Below are 17,846 nucleotides of genomic sequence, written 5' to 3' on the forward strand. Positions count from 1 at the left end.
AATCAAGGTTTAGTGAATAATTACATTATAAATCAATTAAATTATACCAAAACTCAGTAGCTTCTATACATTCTCGTCTGAGCTTCATGTGAGAACCATCATTCTCTATAGTTGATTTTGATCTCTTGCAATGTATTTTCCGTTGATATGTGTGAAGATTGGTTGCAGGGGGAATGAAAGTGAAGGCTGATCGTGATGAGTCCTCTCCTTATGCTGCTATGCTTGCTGCTCAAGATGTTGCTCAAAGATGCAAGGTTTTATTATATCTATTATTATTATATTATATACTTGGAGCTGTTTTTGAGTTTTTTTTTTTTTTTTTGAAACCGTGGTTTCAATTGTGATTTACCTCAGGAGCTTGGCATTACAGCTATGCATGTGAAGCTCCGTGCCACTGGAGGGAACAAGACCAAGACTCCAGGTCCTGGTGCTCAGTCTGCACTCCGAGCTCTTGCTCGTTCTGGCATGAAGATTGGTCGCATTGGTAAACATTTATCTCTCTCTCTCTCTCTCTCGTTGTAATGACAATTATTAAAAAATAAATAAACAAAGCTTCTTTGCCAATGTGTTGCAGAGGATGTGACTCCAATTCCAACCGATAGCACCCGTAGAAAGGGTGGTAGAAGGGGAAGACGTCTCTGATTTGTTTCTTTCTCACAATCTCTCATTTGGTGCTACTTTCTAAATTCCCCGGAACTCTTGTTGCTATTGTTTTAAAAACTTTGCATTTCATTTCTTTTATATGATACATCACTGAAGATGTTTAATTAAAGATAAACTATTTTTATGAAGCAATCAAATTAGTCTGTGAAAATCTATTTAGTTGTTTAGCTAACCCATTTAAAAAATAGAAACAAAGGAAAAAATAAGACAAAGAAACACACGAGGTTCTAAAAGAAGAGAGACAACAAATAAAAAAAATTCGGTTTGCATTTAAAATTTAAAAAATGTGTGAAATCAAAGGTTATAATTCGTCATAAATGGTAAAGAAAAAAAAATTCTTCGTAAATGGTATAATTTTTTAGGAACGATAAAAATATTTAATGTTTTTCTTCATTCAAATCCAAAGTAGAAAATGTAAGATACATGGCATGGCAGAAGGTAATCTTATTACAACGCATTGAAATAAGAAAAGGTACAAACAAACATGAAAAAGTAAAACAAGTCTAGAAAGTCAAACCCGAACCTTTTAGTTCCTCATCAATGATCATGTCGATTTTGTTCTCCATTTCAGGAGTTAGATAATTTTTCCAGCCACCAACTTCTCCTTTGCGGAAAAAGCTATCGTGATCGACGTTCGTCAGCGTTTTCCCTGTTCTGTTGACCTCCAAACCGCTCAAGTTATCGAAAGAGCATAGTTCAATAATCTTCTCAACCAACCCGCTCTCTTCCTCTTCCTTGGTGAAAGGACATCCCAAGAACTCAGCAAGCCTCTTCAGCTGAGGACAAGGCACCCTTTTCAGTTCCTCGTACTTCATGAAGAGTACACTCTCGGGATTCTTCAAGCTGCCTCTCCAGTAACTGAGGGCGTGATCCCAAGTCGGACCGTAGAAGCCAACCCCGCTGCAAAACGACTCGAACATCGACTCGAGAATGCTTCTAGACACATCCTTCTTCTCACACTTGCTCCTGAAATACCAACGCGATATCAACGCGTCCTTTGCGTTCCTGCACAAGTACACAACCTTGCATGGAGAGTCTTTGAGGCCTTGTTTCACGGTGTGCAAAGGCATGTGTGTCGAAAACAGCCTCGAGGATGATGATGATGATGAGGAGGTGAACTTGGTTAGGTCCGGTGTTGGGCTTTTGAGATACATATCAATCTCGAAGAATGGTACTATGCCATGAGGGTTACCGGATAGCAGTGGATGGTTCAGAGGATCATCATGTTTAGATCTCTCTAAGAGTGCAACCGAGAGTGCCTTGAGCCAAGTTGTGCCGGACTTTGGGAAAGAAGCGAGAATAATATCAGTGTCTTGCGGCTGAAAATTATTCTGGAAGTTGATGACAGCTTGGAGAGTGTTGTAGTAATACCAACATCCTTGGTACTTGCAGAGCTTAACTAGTGAATCTTTGTATGTAGGAAGTGAAGAGATCAGTTTCTTCGTTTCTTCACTTACGTTGTCGTCTCTCACGTTCATATTAAGCTCCTTGTCAGCCATTAATTTTATGCTTTGTTACAATAATATGTATGTGTTTTTCTTTCTTTCTTTGGTTGTTGTCACACAAAAATATGTTGGCTCCAAATGCTGTAAACTCAGATTTAAATAGTACTTCCTCAGTTCCAATTTAATTATCATTGTAAGATAAAATTTCCGTTTCAAAATAAATGTTATTTTATAATTTCAATGCAAAATTTATTGACAATATTCTTCAATTTATTTTCTATTAATTGAAGATGATTTTATTTTGAAAATATGCACAATTAAATGTTTTCTTAATCCGTGTGCATAAACCTAAAATGACAACTAAATTAAAACGGAGGGAATACTAGAGTTGATAAAAAATAATAATACTAGATTAATTAAGAGCTTTTGTAGCTAAGCTCCCGTAAAAAAAAATAGGTTTAGGGAGCATCTCCAGCCGGCAAAATTCATTTTTCTAAATTGCAAATTATTATTATTATTTTATTATATTTTGGTTTAGGTAGTTAAATTTTTATTTTAACAACAGAATAAAACCATTATTAATTGAACATGTTGGAATTGCTAGAAATCTGATGAACATTTTCGTTTTAGAAAAAAATATTACAAGCTAAGGTTTTGGGTTCTTGTCACGTGAAACAACTAATCAGTGATCATGTAATTAGTGAGTTTTTATTAAAAGCCCGTTTACTATTCCCTCCGTTTCAGTTAATTTATCGTTGTTGAATAAATTTTTTCGTTTCAATGTAAGTTTAAAATTTTGATACAAAATTTATTAACAATACTCTCTCGTTTATCTTTCTATTGGTTGAAATATTGTTAAGTGTATATGTAATGATATTTTTATTTTAAAAATATGCAAAAAAAAAAAAAAAATTTTAATATGTGTATAAACTTTAAATGACAATTAAAATGAAACAAAATAGTTGTATTTATAATAAAAAAATAAAATTTCCTCCTAAATATTACTAGTTGATCATGCATTAGTGGGTGCTGATCAGGCAATTAGTGGGTTGTTTACTAGTTGTATTTATAATAAGAACAAATTTTCCTTAAAATTAATATTTTTTTCTCGTAGCCCACTAATTGATCATTAGTTGTATACTAGTAATATCTTCAAGGAATTTTTTTTCATTAATAAAATCTTCTCTCAACAACCCACTAATTTCCTGATCATTAGTTGTTGGACGTGACAAAAATCCAAAACCCTAGCATATAAATAAATTTTCCTTAAAATTAACCAGGTAATAAGAGATTCACCAGGTAACCCCTGCAAGTAACAACAACCAAAATAAATTTTCTTCGTAGATATTACTAGTTGTATTTGTAATAAAAAAAGTTTACTTGGACCTCCAGTTTAATTACAGTGATTACTGATTACTAGTGTTATATACCATCAGCTTCGGATGCTAGAGGTCCCAAATTCGATTCCGGGTCTCGTGGAAGGCCGTAGCCATATAATAAACTGTGTACGCATGTTATGCTGTATTCGATGAAGAACAATATATGCTTTCATAGTTGACAAGAAAGACAGATAAATAAACACTTCATCCTGTTTGCTTAATATTTTCTTTTCGGTAAACTCGTCTGCTTATTTGTCATACGAAAATCCAGACGATCAAAGCTAAACAAGAACTAGCAAAACCATCGAACCCGTCAGTTCAAATCTGCATTTTCTTTCAGGTTTGTTTTACCATCACAAACGTTTACACAAAGAAAATGTGCCTAATTGCACGCAACATTTGCCAAAAGGATACCCTTGTCATAGTTTTTTTATCGAGCTAGTATTTTGGGTAGGAGACGAGACAAAATAAATCCCAACATTGAACCACGACCAAAAGTTATAAGCTATATGTACAGCACCAAAAAATCTATAGAGTTATTCTGTTTTTGTTTTCCCCATTCTTTTACTCCTTGAGAACTTTTGATTCACTATGTCATGTGGGTCTTTCTGATGAGACCCCTAATGTAAGTAGACCGCGGCTCAGGGACTGTTTTTGTCTGATTCTATTTAACGCGGAACTCAAGTCGGAAACGATTCAAGTTCTGAGTGAACATGTCTCTGTTCTTCGGATCCAATCCCCGCGATATGTCTGTCATAAGACTGTCAAAGCAGGCAGAGAGTCGTTGGTGTTGATCCACTGGCTGCAACATTAAAAATAATGGCTCAAGATTTAGACAACACTTGGGTAAAATGGTAAATAATAGAGAGTTTTGGATCATCACCTGTGACGAGAGGATCTTAGCTTTCAGATCAGAGAAGATCTGGTGAGACAGCAGTTGTAATGAGTTAGACAAATGAACAAAGGCTCACTTCGGAGAACTGCATAAGAGTGAAAAATACACATTACACATACCTGCTCGCTAATAAGAATCAAGCTTAGTATCGGCCTGCTGAGACTCCATTGATTGCCACAATCCTCTAACAAAACTATTTCAAAGAGCGTCTTCAATATCTGCTTGTAATAGAAACCCCGTTTAGACAAAAAGTGTATTAAACGTGTTGCATCTATGCTAAAGAGAGATAGAGGAGTTACCTCGGGAAACAAACTAGGGCAGTCTGCAATGTGCTGTGCAAAACGAATAGCAGCGGGAGAATTTGGTGCTTCACCCATTGTGATGTTGTTGAAATAATATGTAGCAAGGTTGTCTACAGCTATTGCACACTGAAACGATGATATATATATCAGTGCTTAAGAAGAGACATTGTGCAACATGATAAACGGGTCTTAATATTTTTTGAACACATTTCTTACCTGTGATGAAATACTTGTGTCCAACCCCTTGAGTCCAGATTCAAGAGAACCTACGAGATGCATAAAAGTGGCACTATCCAGTTGCAATATGAAGGTAATATAACTGCTACACAAGACCTCGACGAATCCAAAGTATGCCTTTGTAAGCTGAAAGATGAAAGAAATACGATAAGATTTACTGAAAGCATCTGGACGATAAAAAAATGCAGTACCACACATACCTTGTGATATGTTAATATATCTGCCAAGGGTATTGATAAGGTCATCTTCAATGCGATATCAAGTGCATCCGCAAGAGCTGGATCGCCATAGAGTTCAAACACACCGAAGTTGCAATAATTTCCCGAAAGCGCTGCCCATAAGATGATTATCAAGTATCAGAACATAATAAACTAAAGCAACAAACAAGAAAAGATTGATTCTCTTTGGTTCTATAACGTCGAAATCATGTTCTAACCTCTTGACAGAATTGTCAGTGAAACCCAGAACCCCTTGTATTTGAAGGCATATATATCCGCAACATTTGGAAGGGACAAGATCCTTGAACCATAAGCCACAATCAATTTACTGACTTCCCGGAAAAGCAGGATGCCATTTGGGGAAGAAGAATCAAAAGTAAGGCGCTGGTTTTTGTTATGCACAAACTCAGCCATGAACTTCAACAACTGGGTCGTAACCTACATCAACAATCCAAGAAGAGAAGCTGAGAGAAAGAAGGCACCACTATTCAAATAAATAATGGCAGAAAGCGTAAATTCACTGACGTATTACATCAGATATAAGGACACAGGTTATTAACAGTGACCCTTAATACAATCCAACAGAGTAGAATGTAAAACTAAATACCTCTGGTGTGTCGAACCAATTTGAGATCCCTCTCAAAAGAAGTGGCATGTGCGCAGGATAGAGCCAGTCAAACAAAATACCATAACTTTTCTTGCTGAGATCAAAAAGAGAAAGCTTAAATAAATCATAAGATTGCAAAATGTTTATGGATGTCAAAGTAACAAGATGAAGTCAATACCTGCTACTAGCCATTGAAATTCCTCTTAAACTCTTCATCAATCCGATCAGAGCAAACTTCACAGCATCAGTGCGAAACATCGAATCTGGTGTTGATTCCAGGGTGCGGAAAACCTGTCATGATTGAATTTAATAGTAGTTTACTGGCGTATTATAGCAACTTGAACTATATACAAGAACAGAGATTCCATTACACCATAATAATTAGGATATTGAGCTACGCATACAACAGAAAATACAATGCAAATTTCACCATGACCATGTCTTCCTTATGCTTCGACTGGGTTACTTGGTAAGAAGTAACCCAAAACTTTTTCATTCCTTCTTCCATAAAAAAAAACATGCAACCCTATCATTATAACCAGAGAACAGTATGCTGGGCAGATACGTACAGAATCACTATTGTCAATGAAAGCTGCAGAGATAATATGCTGAATGAAAATGGAGACTAACCTGCATAAGTGGTTCCATCGACGTCTTGAACTTTATTGAGCTATCCTCCATGAAAATCAACCAGCCAATAGTGTAGTAAAACGTTGTTCTGCTGCGCGAGCATCTATACTCTTCTAAGAATGGAAACTGCTCTCTCTGGAATATGGCAATTTACATACTGAGATTATTGCTGGTGATACATTACATGATGTCCATAAGAGAAGAGTACTTGGAGAAGAATTACAGTGTGATTAGAAACAATAAAGTTCACCGTCTCCAGCTTCAAAAGCAGCTTCCCGGTCATATATCTACAAGCGAAAACCAAAACAAAAAGTTCAATACGGAAATGCATATGAGCTAATATAACATCAATTTGAACAGGTTGTAACGGATTTACCCAGATGCCAACTCATGAAACAAACTTAACGTGTGACCAATGACTTCTTCACTCTAAAGAAACAAAAGACAGACAGTTTTGAGAATATATGGTTTTGATGCTCCGAGCGGCATGTCAGAAACGGTAAAGAACACAAGATTACCTGTGTATAACATTTTAAGTTCGTAGCAATCTTGCCAACGATAACGTTCAACAGCATAAGATGATCATCGAGTCCACGAAGGTCTTTCAATCTGGCATACAATTGCTGCAACAGAATGGTAGTATCAGGAATAGACATGAAATAAAAAAAAAGTATATAAAAAGGAAACAAGTTTGCATTTACTTTTGATGAATGCATGGCCTGATCACCAACGTAAGACTTTCGAAAATTCTGGAAGAATGCAAGAATCGCACGCTCAAGCCTTTGTTTACTTATTTCACCATATCGCTGTAGAAAGAATGTGTTATTTGATTACTTTACAGATGATATAAAAGTTGCGAATTTAACTGGGAGAAAAGAAAATAAATCACGTGAAGCACAGCCGCACAGGGTTGTTAGGAACGTTACTACAATATAACATACAGTTCACTCAATACTAATATCAAAAACGTTTAATGAGATCACTACTATATATCCATATATGTGGTTTACTCTAATATTCATATATGTGGTTAACTGGTTATACAGGATTATGAACATAAGCTAGACTTACTGATTTACCAGCCGGATGTATTCATGGTGAGTGTTCAAAAAAAAACGCTGATAAACACAAATATTGACGAACATCAAGTAGCAGAACAACCTTTAGGTAACTCATATCTTCGTGTTTAAATCCAAATTTCACCAAATTATAGAACTATGCAATCCAACGAGATTATCTACAAGTATTTTGTTTTTAATTAATCGCAAGCAGATGTCATACCTGTATGTGTAGTCCACTGTCCATGACATCTATTAGCCGCAAAACACGAGAAGAGAGTTCGGCATCAAGCACCTCTTGCGTCTCCATACTGCACCATACATTTAATTTCCAATGTTCATATATTGTTTTGTTCCTCAAACAGACCTAAACGCAATATATATATATATATATATATATATATATATATAATAAAATATTGGATAGCAACTTACCTACAGCCGCTACACTGCTTGATTTTAACAATAGCAGCAACAATATGGACAATCCATGACAATTTTGCTTCAATAAGTGCCAGTTCAGAATTGTCAGCAAACTGAAGTTTCCCTCTTTCCTGTTACACGATCACTCAGCTCAAGCGTTTAGGACACAAAAAACATCGACAGAACAGCAATAAGCTCTACACATAAGAACATTGGCTTTTACCGTATACGATTGCAGAAGCGGCTCCATTGTGTTTATTATATACATGCCAATTCTTTCATACTGCACGATAAGAACCTCAGTTGCAGTTCAATTGTATTAAGATTCAGCATTATCCAACAAACTATGTTAACGAAACAAGGGTGTCGTATGCAACCAAATCCAGTGAAAGGATAACCTGAAATCTGCATAGGTATGGAAAGCCATCCAGCTCATCCTGCAGAACTTCAACTTTATCCAAAGGATGCTCAGTAGGATCATCGGGGACATTAGCCTGGAAAGAGGAAAACAGCAACATATCAAAGAAAAAATACAATTTAGCATGGGGAATCTACCAAAATCAGCGGTGTTATATACCTGCACAGAATCGAATCTGGATATGATAAACCCCTCTGTAATTTTAGGTACAAATTCATCGAGTAGACTTGGTGAATCACCCTTCAAGTATGACACAGATGCTACTAATCTGGACCACATTCCAAGGAGGTGGTACACGCTGCTGCTGGCCCACTGTAAGAAAAAAAAATATTTATGGATTTTGCAAAACTAAGAATAAATTTGAATTGAATGGCTACGGCATTCACTAATATAAACTGAATTGCTTTGAGCTGAATTGCCATGATTATCGCTAATATAAAGCATCTGTAATTTGATTGCTATGGCATTCGCTGATATAAATTGCGAAAATGTACCTGCCATGACTGGAGAGATTTTAGTGTAAACTCTGCCAACAACTGTATCCAGTCACCGTACCCGTCCATCTTCACAAGCTCCGAAAGCTGCAGAGTGCAGACAGATTCATACATACGGTTACATAAGATCTGAATTTAGCAGCCATATAAACCAATAAATGTCCAAATTATAACCTCCAAAAAATTACAGTGATGCCGCACAACAATTACAATTACATGCTGGCATTGTCATCTTGTTATATACAATTACTAAGGAGCGTCTAGAGAGAAATCAATGCAATACGAAGCACCAGAAGATACTGATCAAGCTCCCAGTCTATGATTGTCAACTACCATTTAGGCAAGAGATCCCAAGGAAGAACATCGTTGAAGAGACTAAAACTATATTAGAAACTGTTTCTGGGCTATATTACTGATTTATAAAGAACATATAGCATCAGTATAGTGAAGACCGTCCAACTGTGACATATAGCCAAAGAAACAAGTGTACATTTACCCAAGTACACGAATTGTGACATAAAATTCTAGCTGTGACGCAAATAAAATTATACAAACAGTAATGCGTGAATTAGAAAAGAATTTAGTTGACTTTTACCTGATAATTCAACCTAAAACGCCCAAGTAGACGGCAGAACACATGGTAGTTATCATGATCAGTAAGACCTGATTCAACAAAGTAATTTGTGTTGACGAAGGTAAGGGACCGGGATCAGGGAGATAATATACGTAGACGTACGATCAGGTTAGGTATCAAATATCCAATTAAACACAATATCAACACACAAGTACAGTACAATGTTAACAGACTACATAACTGAGAGGCTCGAACTTCAGTCATGAAGGGTTATAAAATTGTAAATGACACAGTTGCATACAATGCAGCACCTTAAGCTTAAGTTTTACAGTCGGACAGAAAAATTCCAAAGTCATACATCAAACATACCTTTTCCTGTTTGAAGAATTTCTTTGGTTCCAGTCATCAAATGGGCTAAAAATTTAGAGCGGGTAGCATCATCTGTGAACATAGAGCGTCTTACAGAAGCCAATCGCACCAAGCACTCAAGTGCCTAGAAGTTAAAACAGAGGAACATTAACAAATACTCCCTTTGTTTTTAAAAGATGCATATTCTAGACTTTTCACATATATTAAGAAAACTCATTAAATATGCATTGTTTTTTGTGAATAACAATTTTTCATAACTTTTAGCCAATAGAAATTCAATAAACACCATTAATTTTTTTTAAACTTACAATTTTTCATAAAATCATACATTGAAAAAGTAAAAAATGTATCTTTTTGAAACAATTTTTTTTCCCAGAACATACATCTTTTAGGAACAGAGGAAGTATTAATTTGAGTCATTTAAAGCTACCTAGTACCTACTGTGTGCTAACTGTAAATAAATTAATCAGATGATCAATGATATTACTCAATTAGAAACACCTGTCCACACAATACGAGTGGATAGAAATGAACTGAAAATCATTTTCCTTTGATGTAAAACATGCCTTTATGCTTCTTCTCATCAAGAACTGAAAAAATATAGACATACCTCTTTCGAAAGAGGTGAGTCTGTACTACCATAATAATCGAAAAATATCTGCAGCGTGGAGGGATCCTCCAATACGGACCTCCAGGACGTTGGTATCTACAAATTATCGGTAACACAAGAAGTTATAACATCACGAAAATCGAGTACCACATAAACATAGGCACTAAGCAATCACAAACAGGATGAACATAACACGATATTAATGTTCTACCTGAACTGTGCCAACCTCTTCTGTGCTTTCATCGATTGAAGTTCCAACAAAATCAAACGATACACACCTCAGCGCAAGGGAAAGTGCCAATTCTTGTAAACGTCCGGCAGCTGATTAAAAAACATAACGTCTGACTCATTACTAATGAACTAACAGGAAAAAGAAAATGAAATTCTCATGCTATGCCTAGACCAAAACATTCCATTAGCATATATTTTCAAGATGGCATTTACAGCTCAAAGGTGGATGAGGGGATATAATGAAAAGCCTGACAAAGATGACTCATCCAACAGTTAGAATTTCCAGAGGTGGTATCCATTAATATACAGCCAGCAAAATTCACACATGCGCAACCAACAATCTAGGTTGATGGCATCAATGCATAAGATGAAGTTCATAATATTACCATTATTTTTCAGATAGCTTAATGAGGTCAAAGCTATTTGGAATATTTGAAATAAGGATTGATCCCTGAAGTTGCATGCAACCCTCCGGTGACGTGTAGAAGGCAGTCCTGGATTAGGCTATAAGAATTGAACAAAAGAAGATGGAGAAATGTCAATAAGTATTTCACAAAAGTAAATAAATGGACAATATTTTGTGACCCATTCAATATCTAATATAATGCACGTTGTAACATATACCTGTCTAACAAAAACCACCATTTGAAATCTTTAAGAAGTGCATTTGAAATATACTTTAAGGAATGGTGGAAACAGACAGTATAGTTATATTGAGCACAACACTCTTACTGTATCTGTAACAGACAGATACTTTAGATCGCATAGAAGCAAAAGAAGGCAACTCAAAACTAATATGAATCTGAAGCAATAAGCAATCCATGTCAAGAAACACAGTGAGTAATTCCAGCCTTTGTTAAGATATTTATACACCATAAACCACTAACCTGATTCATTTCCTGCACAAGTTGATCCAAAATTCTTAAGCCGATAGCATAGTGATCCGCAGAACCCTATTCAAACAAAATTTATGACAGATCATATTCAGTAAGCTCCTGTTAAGAAAATCTGAAAGTTCTACAAAAGTAACATCCACATGGGTTTCTGCAATCAACAGAGCAGTAAGAAATAAAGATAAAACAGTAACCATGCACCCACGAAGATGCACCACCTGTTCCAAGAAGTTTGTAGATTCCTTCACCACATCCCTGAATCTATCACCATCTAACCATCCAAGCTTTGTGAGCCGGCAAAGCAGTTGAATGAGCGAAGCAATAACAAATGGTTGCATCTCCGGTCCTCTTGTAGCCAGATAGTTCACTATATAAGCTCCTAAACAAAACCAACAGAACACCAGAAACAAGTAAGTTATGAAATCCCAGAAAAGAGATATCTAGTCATTTAGTTTGAATGACTGGATAAGAAGTTTACTGATATCAAGGCGAAGATTCAGCGGAAGGGAATGATCCGTCACTTGCTTCAACAAACTCGAGCTGGCGAGCATCAAGGAATAAGGTTGTGATGAATTGTCGAGAATGTATTGACATTGCGGTATATAATCCTTATTCACGGAAAAGCATCTCAGACTATTTTCAGCGTGAGCCCTCTCAGCTGTATCCTGTGAGTTGTATAATCTCTCGCATAACGCCTCAAGTTGCGCCAAGCTCTCCATTGGTAACGAAGCAGAATCTGACCAACAAGGTAGAAAAGAACAGATACCACTACCGTTTTAACAAGAATATTTATATAAGATTTTAGTTTATTACAGAGTATCCTGATTTATGAAGTATTCAGTGGCAGCAAAGAAGGGAATGAATCATTACAATTAACAATGAATCAAACAAGCTTCATGAGAAAAATCAAATGACACAGCTCCACAATCCTTAAGAAAACGAAATAGCAAGATCCAAACAAAGATGGAACAACATTAACAAATGAAAAAGTGCACTAGTAAGTTGACCATGTACAAATTCAATGAGCTACCAGTATACATCACTTAGATGTCATACAAAATAGAGGGAAAGAGAGAGCGAATACACAAGTAGTGATAGAAAAAAAATGATAGCCTAATGGCAGAGTCAAGTTCCTAACTCTGGATGATGGAAAAGTATTGAAGCTGTGTATCACCTAACTCCACCTCAGTACCGGGGTTGATTTCTGTTTAAAACGTCAAAAATCAAACTTCAGTTGCCACACAAGCCACACAAAACGCCATACATAAGAGTGAAAGATACAACTCTATATGAGACTTCAAGCCACACACGATCGAATACCGCTATAAGTTTAGCACATGACTTGACCACATCATTCCGCCACAGCTACATCCTAGGGACTCGCAAGGAAAGTGTATTGACGAAACATTAAACGAAATCATATGCTACGCTAAATCATCATAGACATTCGATACAATGCAAGAACGCGATTGAAGACGGCTACAGTGAGGAAATGAGCTACATAGAAAACCTAGATTTCGTATTTTCAATCACATCCTAACCATTATAAGTAAACACTACATGAATACGATTCATCATCGATCTTCATCGCTTCACGAAGCACACGATAAACCATCGAGCAAATAAAAAAAAATCAGAAACCAACGATGTGAGCAAAACAAACTTCGCCTCACCAGAGATTGAGCTGGTAGCCACTCCGATTACGTTAATCGGCAAGTTTTTCCGGCGAACTGGAACCTCGATCAGCGAAGCGTCGTCGGTAACAGCGAGAACGAAGAAGAGACGTGCAGTCTGATCAGGCGAGTGTGTAACTTCCTTTTTCGTTTTATAGAGCCTCTCGCCCACTCGGCTCGTGTTACAATATGGGCCAAACCCTAATTTAATGGGCCTAAGCCTATAAACATATTGGGCTTGGCAGTTCGCTAACTAACGCGAAGGCGGCCGCTAGTCAACAAAACAAATAAGCAATTAATATATGTTTGACCAAGTTAAATTGTATAATCTGCTCAAATTTTCTTCATCAACTTCAAATCTACCCCCACCAAACTACAATCGTCTGGGCATTGTCAAACATGATTCTTCTCACCTTAAATATGATTACTAACGATTATAATACATTTTTGAATGATGTGATGTCAGCCTAAGAGAATTCAATTACGAGTGGTTAAACAAATAAATTCTTGGTCAATTTTTTTCAAAACATTTTCGTTACACGGAAACGTTACAAGGATATTTTGTTTTAAGCATAAAGATAGGTACTTATGATGTTATTGTAGTCACTAATTTTTTTTTTTATAAAAAATATCTCGAGTGTAGATGGTTGTATGACTATTACGGCTTAACGCTTTTTGACCGAATTGGCGTCTTGTATATTAACTCTTGAACGTTTCTTTGAAAATTTTCCTCTTTCTTTCATGTTCATTTGTGAACTTTTTATGAGTTATTAGTAACATCTGAGCTGAGCTAGCTTCTCGTATCAAATCTTTAGTAGGCTTGAATCCACCATCACATATTTTTTTATCATTGCTTTTTTAGTTATAACGCAAAATTATAACATATCTACACTGACAACCTAAAAAACTAAATGATTGTGATCTGTAATCGAATAGTTGATATTGTATAAGGTTGATACAATGATTGACAACCTAGAATTAGATGATTCTGATATATAGGTTGATATAATGGTCCAGCTATTCGTATTTGTTCATTACTATATTGGAGTTATCTTGAATAGACGTAACATGTAAAAACAATTGCCATTTATATGTAATTTAAAATTTTAACAAAAAGTTGATATATAGTGACATATACATTCGACAAAAGATATATAAATTAAGAAAAATACAAACCCGTAAAATATACCTTAGATCTAAAAAGGATAAAAAACATTTTGCAATCAGGCGATGATCACATTATTAGAAAAATGCGTATAAAAACTTGAAAACTATTTGAAAAAAGGTTTGATAGTGGCGACGACCTTCTTAAATTGGTCGAGAAACGACGAGTACGACACCGTTCCATCGTTTCCTGCGAGAACTCTATATTTATCCTTCCTCGTGAAGTTAGTACACTCAAACCCTAACGTAGCCGCCAAGATTCTCTGCACATAATTAGCCACGTCATACGGACTCTTCCCTGATGAACACGTTGCCTCCACTTCGAGTTGGTTCAAGAACGTCACCTCGTAAACCGGTCTAGGGTTCATGAAAAAGAAGATGGGGTCAAAAGCCTTCCAGCCTCTGGCGGTAGTCGCATGAAAGAAACCAACTCTATAGTTCATCGCCACGGGAACGATCTTATCAGTTAACTCCGCGAAGAGCGCGCTAAATCTCAGCAGAAACGGCTCGCGACAAGTGGTTCCTTCGGGATATACCACTAAGTCTCCGTTAGATAACTCTTTCTTGATAATCTCGGCGTCTACGTCTCGAACTCGAGTTAGACGAAACGTTGGAATCGGAGATAGAATCTCGGATAACCGAGAAACGGAGTAGGTAACGGCTGGGATGCTACGGCCGAGCACATAGGATAATATGACTGGATCCATTACGGTTCTATGAGTACATACGAATAGTACGCCTTGGTTTCCAGCGGATGCTGGTGCTGGAGGCTTTCCTTTTACGATGAACCGAATGTTGAATATGCGTGAGACATAAGGTATGGCCCATAACGGGAGCATGGACCCGATGAAGAGACGAACCACGGCTAGGACTATTCCGAAAGGGATCCAGAGAAGGATGAGGAGTGCGGTGGCTGGTGTCGGCAGCTTCACTAAACGTCCATCGTGGAATATAACTGGTAACAGCTGCACATGCAAACGCTGGACGTTGTAGTTCGATGGAACGGGTGCGCGAACTTGCTCCTATATATACACAAAGATATACGATCATTAAATTGACATATTAGAATGAGCGTTGGTATGGAAAAATGTCTGTTAGTTTAAAATATTTCAGGTCCATATTAGAAAATAAGAAACGGAATTTAATTTTGATAAAACATGGTCTATATCTTATCTTTAGTGAAAGTAATCAAAACTTGCTTTTTAGAAATGAAGAAAATCAAATATGCAACAAAATAATAAAAAACAATTTATTTAAATATCATATTATTAAAATAATTTCGATTTCTACCTAATTAGCATGTAAGAGTTTTTTTTAAAAAAAAAAAAATTGATTTTTTTCCATTTTTTAAAAGTGACTGTAACATTTTTTTAAATAAAATTACAATTCACTCAAATATTATAACGTTTTTCTTTTCGTAATTCTTACCTCACATAACGATAGGAAAGTTTGAGAGCCCGAGATAATCGGTCGTCCAAGACCTAGTTGAGGTCTTCGATCTTCAAACAAGTTAGCCACACTGTTGAAAATGGATCTATCGACATCAGATTCCTGAATAAAACCGGTGGCATAACCGAAACGGTTGATGATTATCTCTGTACCGATGACCTCATCGGCTCTAAGATGGTCTTTAGCGAATCTCTCCACCATAACTCGTGGCATTCTTGTGACAACGACTCTCTTCTCGCACGAACCAAACACTCTCCAAGCATCCATGCTTATATCATCCATGTAGAATTTAGGAAGCACGGCTCGAGCCACTGATTCTATCTCCGATTCGCGCAAACCAGCCGTTGCAACGAAGATCATCAGCTTAAGGCTACCGTTTCTGTAGCCCAAAACGTCAAGGAGTGCTATGATAGGCCATAGAAACAGCAGAAGTGTGTAACGAATTAATCCTGATGCCTCGAAAGCCATGAGCATGAAGTAAGCGAAAGGTTTTGGGGTTTTCAGTAGAGTTCCTTCGAGCTCCGACACGACTGAATACGATGTTGTCGTTGATGACTCCATCACCACTCAATTGTTTCTTTGGGTTTCGGTTTGTTTGGTTATGAAAAGTATTTGATCATATAGTTAGTTTTTATAAGGTTTGAATTAACTTGTCTCTAATGCAATATCACACGGCAGTTTATCAGTTTCGCAACCACTTTTATTTTGTTTTGTTGAACGCATTAATTTATTTGTGGTGGATCAATAAATATATATACCTGGATTACACATTAATGATTCATAATAATCCTGAAGTCAATGTGCATTGGAATAATATTAGACTAAATTTTGATATGCACTTTGAAAGCCTGGAATTATTTTTGTTGTCAAAAAATATTTAATAAAAATTATAATTTTAGATATAATTTATATATTTTAAGTTTTATACATAACTTTTTCATTTTTATATCTGATTTACTTTCCTTTAATAGGATAAATGTTTGGATTACAGAATTTTAGTTTTTCTATCTTAAATTCTTAAATAAACGCTATAGTTTTATTTTATGATATGAAATATTTTCATCATTTGAGATGGGAGCATTCAATTACAAGTTTGGTTCATTTTCAGTTTTTTTTTGCTTTATATGAATCAGTTACCATATTAAAACCATATCTACTTTGATTCGTTTTAGTTTATATACTTCTTGTTTTTGGTTTATTCAATTTTATACTAAGAACTATAACTATGTTTATTTTTCATAAATTTTATGGATATTATTTAATATGATTTGAAATCAGATTTATTAAAATATAAAGATATTTTCAATGCTCTAAATACTTTCATTACTTTTCATGAGTATATTGTATGTTTGATGGAATAATCCATAAAATATAAATGTAAAAATATTTGTAATACCCTGATCCATCGCTTAATAAGATGATAGAAATTTACTTAATTTTATAGTTTATCAAGTAAATCAATACCTATTTATATTTTAAAATTTAACGTCACCACTCTTTATTTAATACTAATCCGAAATTAAAATTTGACAAAATAATCCGAAATTAAATTAATATAAATTATAATAATTTTGAAATTAGTTTTATGAAATTATAAAACGAAATATACATTTAAATTTAATATAAAAGTTATTGAAAGGTTTTATTAATATACATTTAATAGTATATTTTTATTTGATTAAAATCAGATTTATCAAAACATAAAAAAAAAAAATTTGTATTCCACATACTTTCAATACTTTTGATTACTATTTTTATAGTTAATGGAATAACCTGTAAAAATATAACTGTAAAATATTTATAATAACCCAATTCATCTTTATTTCTTTTTAAATTAATTTTTTAACTTTGGAATATATCATCACCACAAAAAATATCTGAAAATGAAATATATCACACATTGATTTTGTATAATAGTTGGAGTAATAGTTCTGGCATGATGAATTTTATATAGGAGTTGCATGGGTTGTGGGTGAATTAAAATATTCTAGAAACCAATTTCAATAAAATATACCATATATTATCTGGTTGGTTTTATTACAAAATATAAAACTATGCTTAGCATTTAAATTGATGGCACGAGCATTATATTCGGGATACTCTATTGTCATTAT

The 17,846-nt window shown here is 35.3% G+C and overlaps 4 protein-coding genes across 7 annotated transcripts; 1 reads left to right on the top strand and 3 right to left on the bottom strand.

Annotated features, from left to right (window-relative positions):
• The first annotated feature begins 142 nt into the window (after positions 1 to 142).
• LOC106419200 (40S ribosomal protein S14-2) lies at positions 143 to 795 on the top strand. Its single transcript, XM_048742583.1, has 3 exons — positions 143 to 254; positions 355 to 484; positions 575 to 795. Exons 1-3 carry the CDS (start codon positions 174 to 176, stop codon positions 640 to 642), a joined length of 279 nt encoding a protein of 92 aa, XP_048598540.1. The 5' UTR covers positions 143 to 173; the 3' UTR covers positions 643 to 795.
• Positions 796 to 1,021: 226 nt separating this feature from the next.
• LOC106419246 (cytosolic sulfotransferase 1-like) lies at positions 1,022 to 3,025 on the bottom strand. The gene has a single exon (XM_048742582.1). It carries the CDS (start codon positions 2,160 to 2,162, stop codon positions 1,167 to 1,169), a length of 996 nt encoding a protein of 331 aa, XP_048598539.1. The 5' UTR covers positions 2,163 to 3,025; the 3' UTR covers positions 1,022 to 1,166.
• Positions 3,026 to 3,800: 775 nt separating this feature from the next.
• Positions 3,801 to 13,239, bottom strand: LOC106419486 (exportin-7). Of its 4 annotated transcripts, none has more exons than XM_048742586.1 (30): positions 13,120 to 13,239; positions 12,585 to 12,650; positions 11,925 to 12,182; positions 11,665 to 11,825; positions 11,441 to 11,506; positions 10,940 to 11,057; positions 10,534 to 10,643; positions 10,323 to 10,418; positions 9,713 to 9,836; positions 9,365 to 9,432; positions 8,770 to 8,856; positions 8,435 to 8,587; positions 8,256 to 8,351; positions 8,081 to 8,140; positions 7,870 to 7,988; positions 7,658 to 7,745; positions 7,078 to 7,182; positions 6,895 to 6,999; positions 6,753 to 6,805; positions 6,600 to 6,663; positions 6,377 to 6,511; positions 5,925 to 6,037; positions 5,747 to 5,840; positions 5,358 to 5,577; positions 5,122 to 5,252; positions 4,901 to 5,047; positions 4,682 to 4,810; positions 4,502 to 4,600; positions 4,371 to 4,409; positions 3,801 to 4,289 (listed from the first exon to the last, which is right to left on the bottom strand). In XM_048742586.1, the coding sequence occupies exons 3-30, from the start codon at positions 12,163 to 12,165 to the stop codon at positions 4,152 to 4,154; spliced, it is 3,159 nt and encodes a 1,052-aa protein (XP_048598543.1). In that variant the 5' UTR covers positions 12,166 to 12,182; positions 12,585 to 12,650; positions 13,120 to 13,239; the 3' UTR covers positions 3,801 to 4,151. The 4 variants fall into 4 exon arrangements, with proteins under 4 accessions (XP_048598543.1, XP_048598541.1, XP_048598542.1 ...); XM_048742584.1 differs by having other exon boundaries at positions 12,621 to 12,650; positions 13,120 to 13,227; XM_048742585.1 differs by lacking the exon at positions 12,585 to 12,650 and having other exon boundaries at positions 13,120 to 13,234.
• A 236-nt stretch (positions 13,240 to 13,475) lies between these two features.
• On the bottom strand, positions 13,476 to 17,305 carry LOC125579097 (glycerol-3-phosphate acyltransferase 7). The gene is made up of 2 exons (XM_048742588.1): positions 15,712 to 17,305; positions 13,476 to 15,305 (listed from the first exon to the last, which is right to left on the bottom strand). Exons 1-2 carry the CDS (start codon positions 16,291 to 16,293, stop codon positions 14,391 to 14,393), a joined length of 1,497 nt encoding a protein of 498 aa, XP_048598545.1. The 5' UTR covers positions 16,294 to 17,305; the 3' UTR covers positions 13,476 to 14,390.
• Between the last annotated feature and the right edge of the window lie 541 nt (positions 17,306 to 17,846).

Source organism: Brassica napus, chromosome A10, assembly GCF_020379485.1.
Source record: "Brassica napus cultivar Da-Ae chromosome A10, Da-Ae, whole genome shotgun sequence".
NCBI lineage: Eukaryota > Viridiplantae > Streptophyta > Magnoliopsida > Brassicales > Brassicaceae > Brassica > Brassica napus.

Coding starts and splice junctions, on each gene's coding strand:
- LOC106419200 (XM_048742583.1), top strand. CDS start 174: ATGAAAGTGAAGGCTGATCGTGATGAGTCCTCTCCTTATGCTGCTATG. Junction 255..354: donor ATGTTGCTCAAAGATGCAAG/GTTTTATTATAT, acceptor GATTTACCTCAG/GAGCTTGGCATTACAGCTAT. Junction 485..574: donor CATGAAGATTGGTCGCATTG/GTAAACATTTAT, acceptor AATGTGTTGCAG/AGGATGTGACTCCAATTCCA.
- LOC125579097 (XM_048742588.1), bottom strand. CDS start 16,293: ATGGAGTCATCAACGACAACATCGTATTCAGTCGTGTCGGAGCTCGAA. Junction 15,306..15,711: donor CTTTCCTATCGTTATGTGAG/GTAAGAATTACG, acceptor GTGTATATATAG/GAGCAAGTTCGCGCACCCGT.
- LOC106419246 (XM_048742582.1), bottom strand. CDS start 2,162: ATGGCTGACAAGGAGCTTAATATGAACGTGAGAGACGACAACGTAAGT.
- LOC106419486 (XM_048742586.1), bottom strand. CDS start 12,165: ATGGAGAGCTTGGCGCAACTTGAGGCGTTATGCGAGAGATTATACAAC. Junction 8,352..8,434: donor CCAGATTCGATTCTGTGCAG/GTATATAACACC, acceptor TCCTCTTTCCAG/GCTAATGTCCCCGATGATCC. Junction 6,038..6,376: donor CGATGGAACCACTTATGCAG/GTTAGTCTCCAT, acceptor CAATCATGACAG/GTTTTCCGCACCCTGGAATC.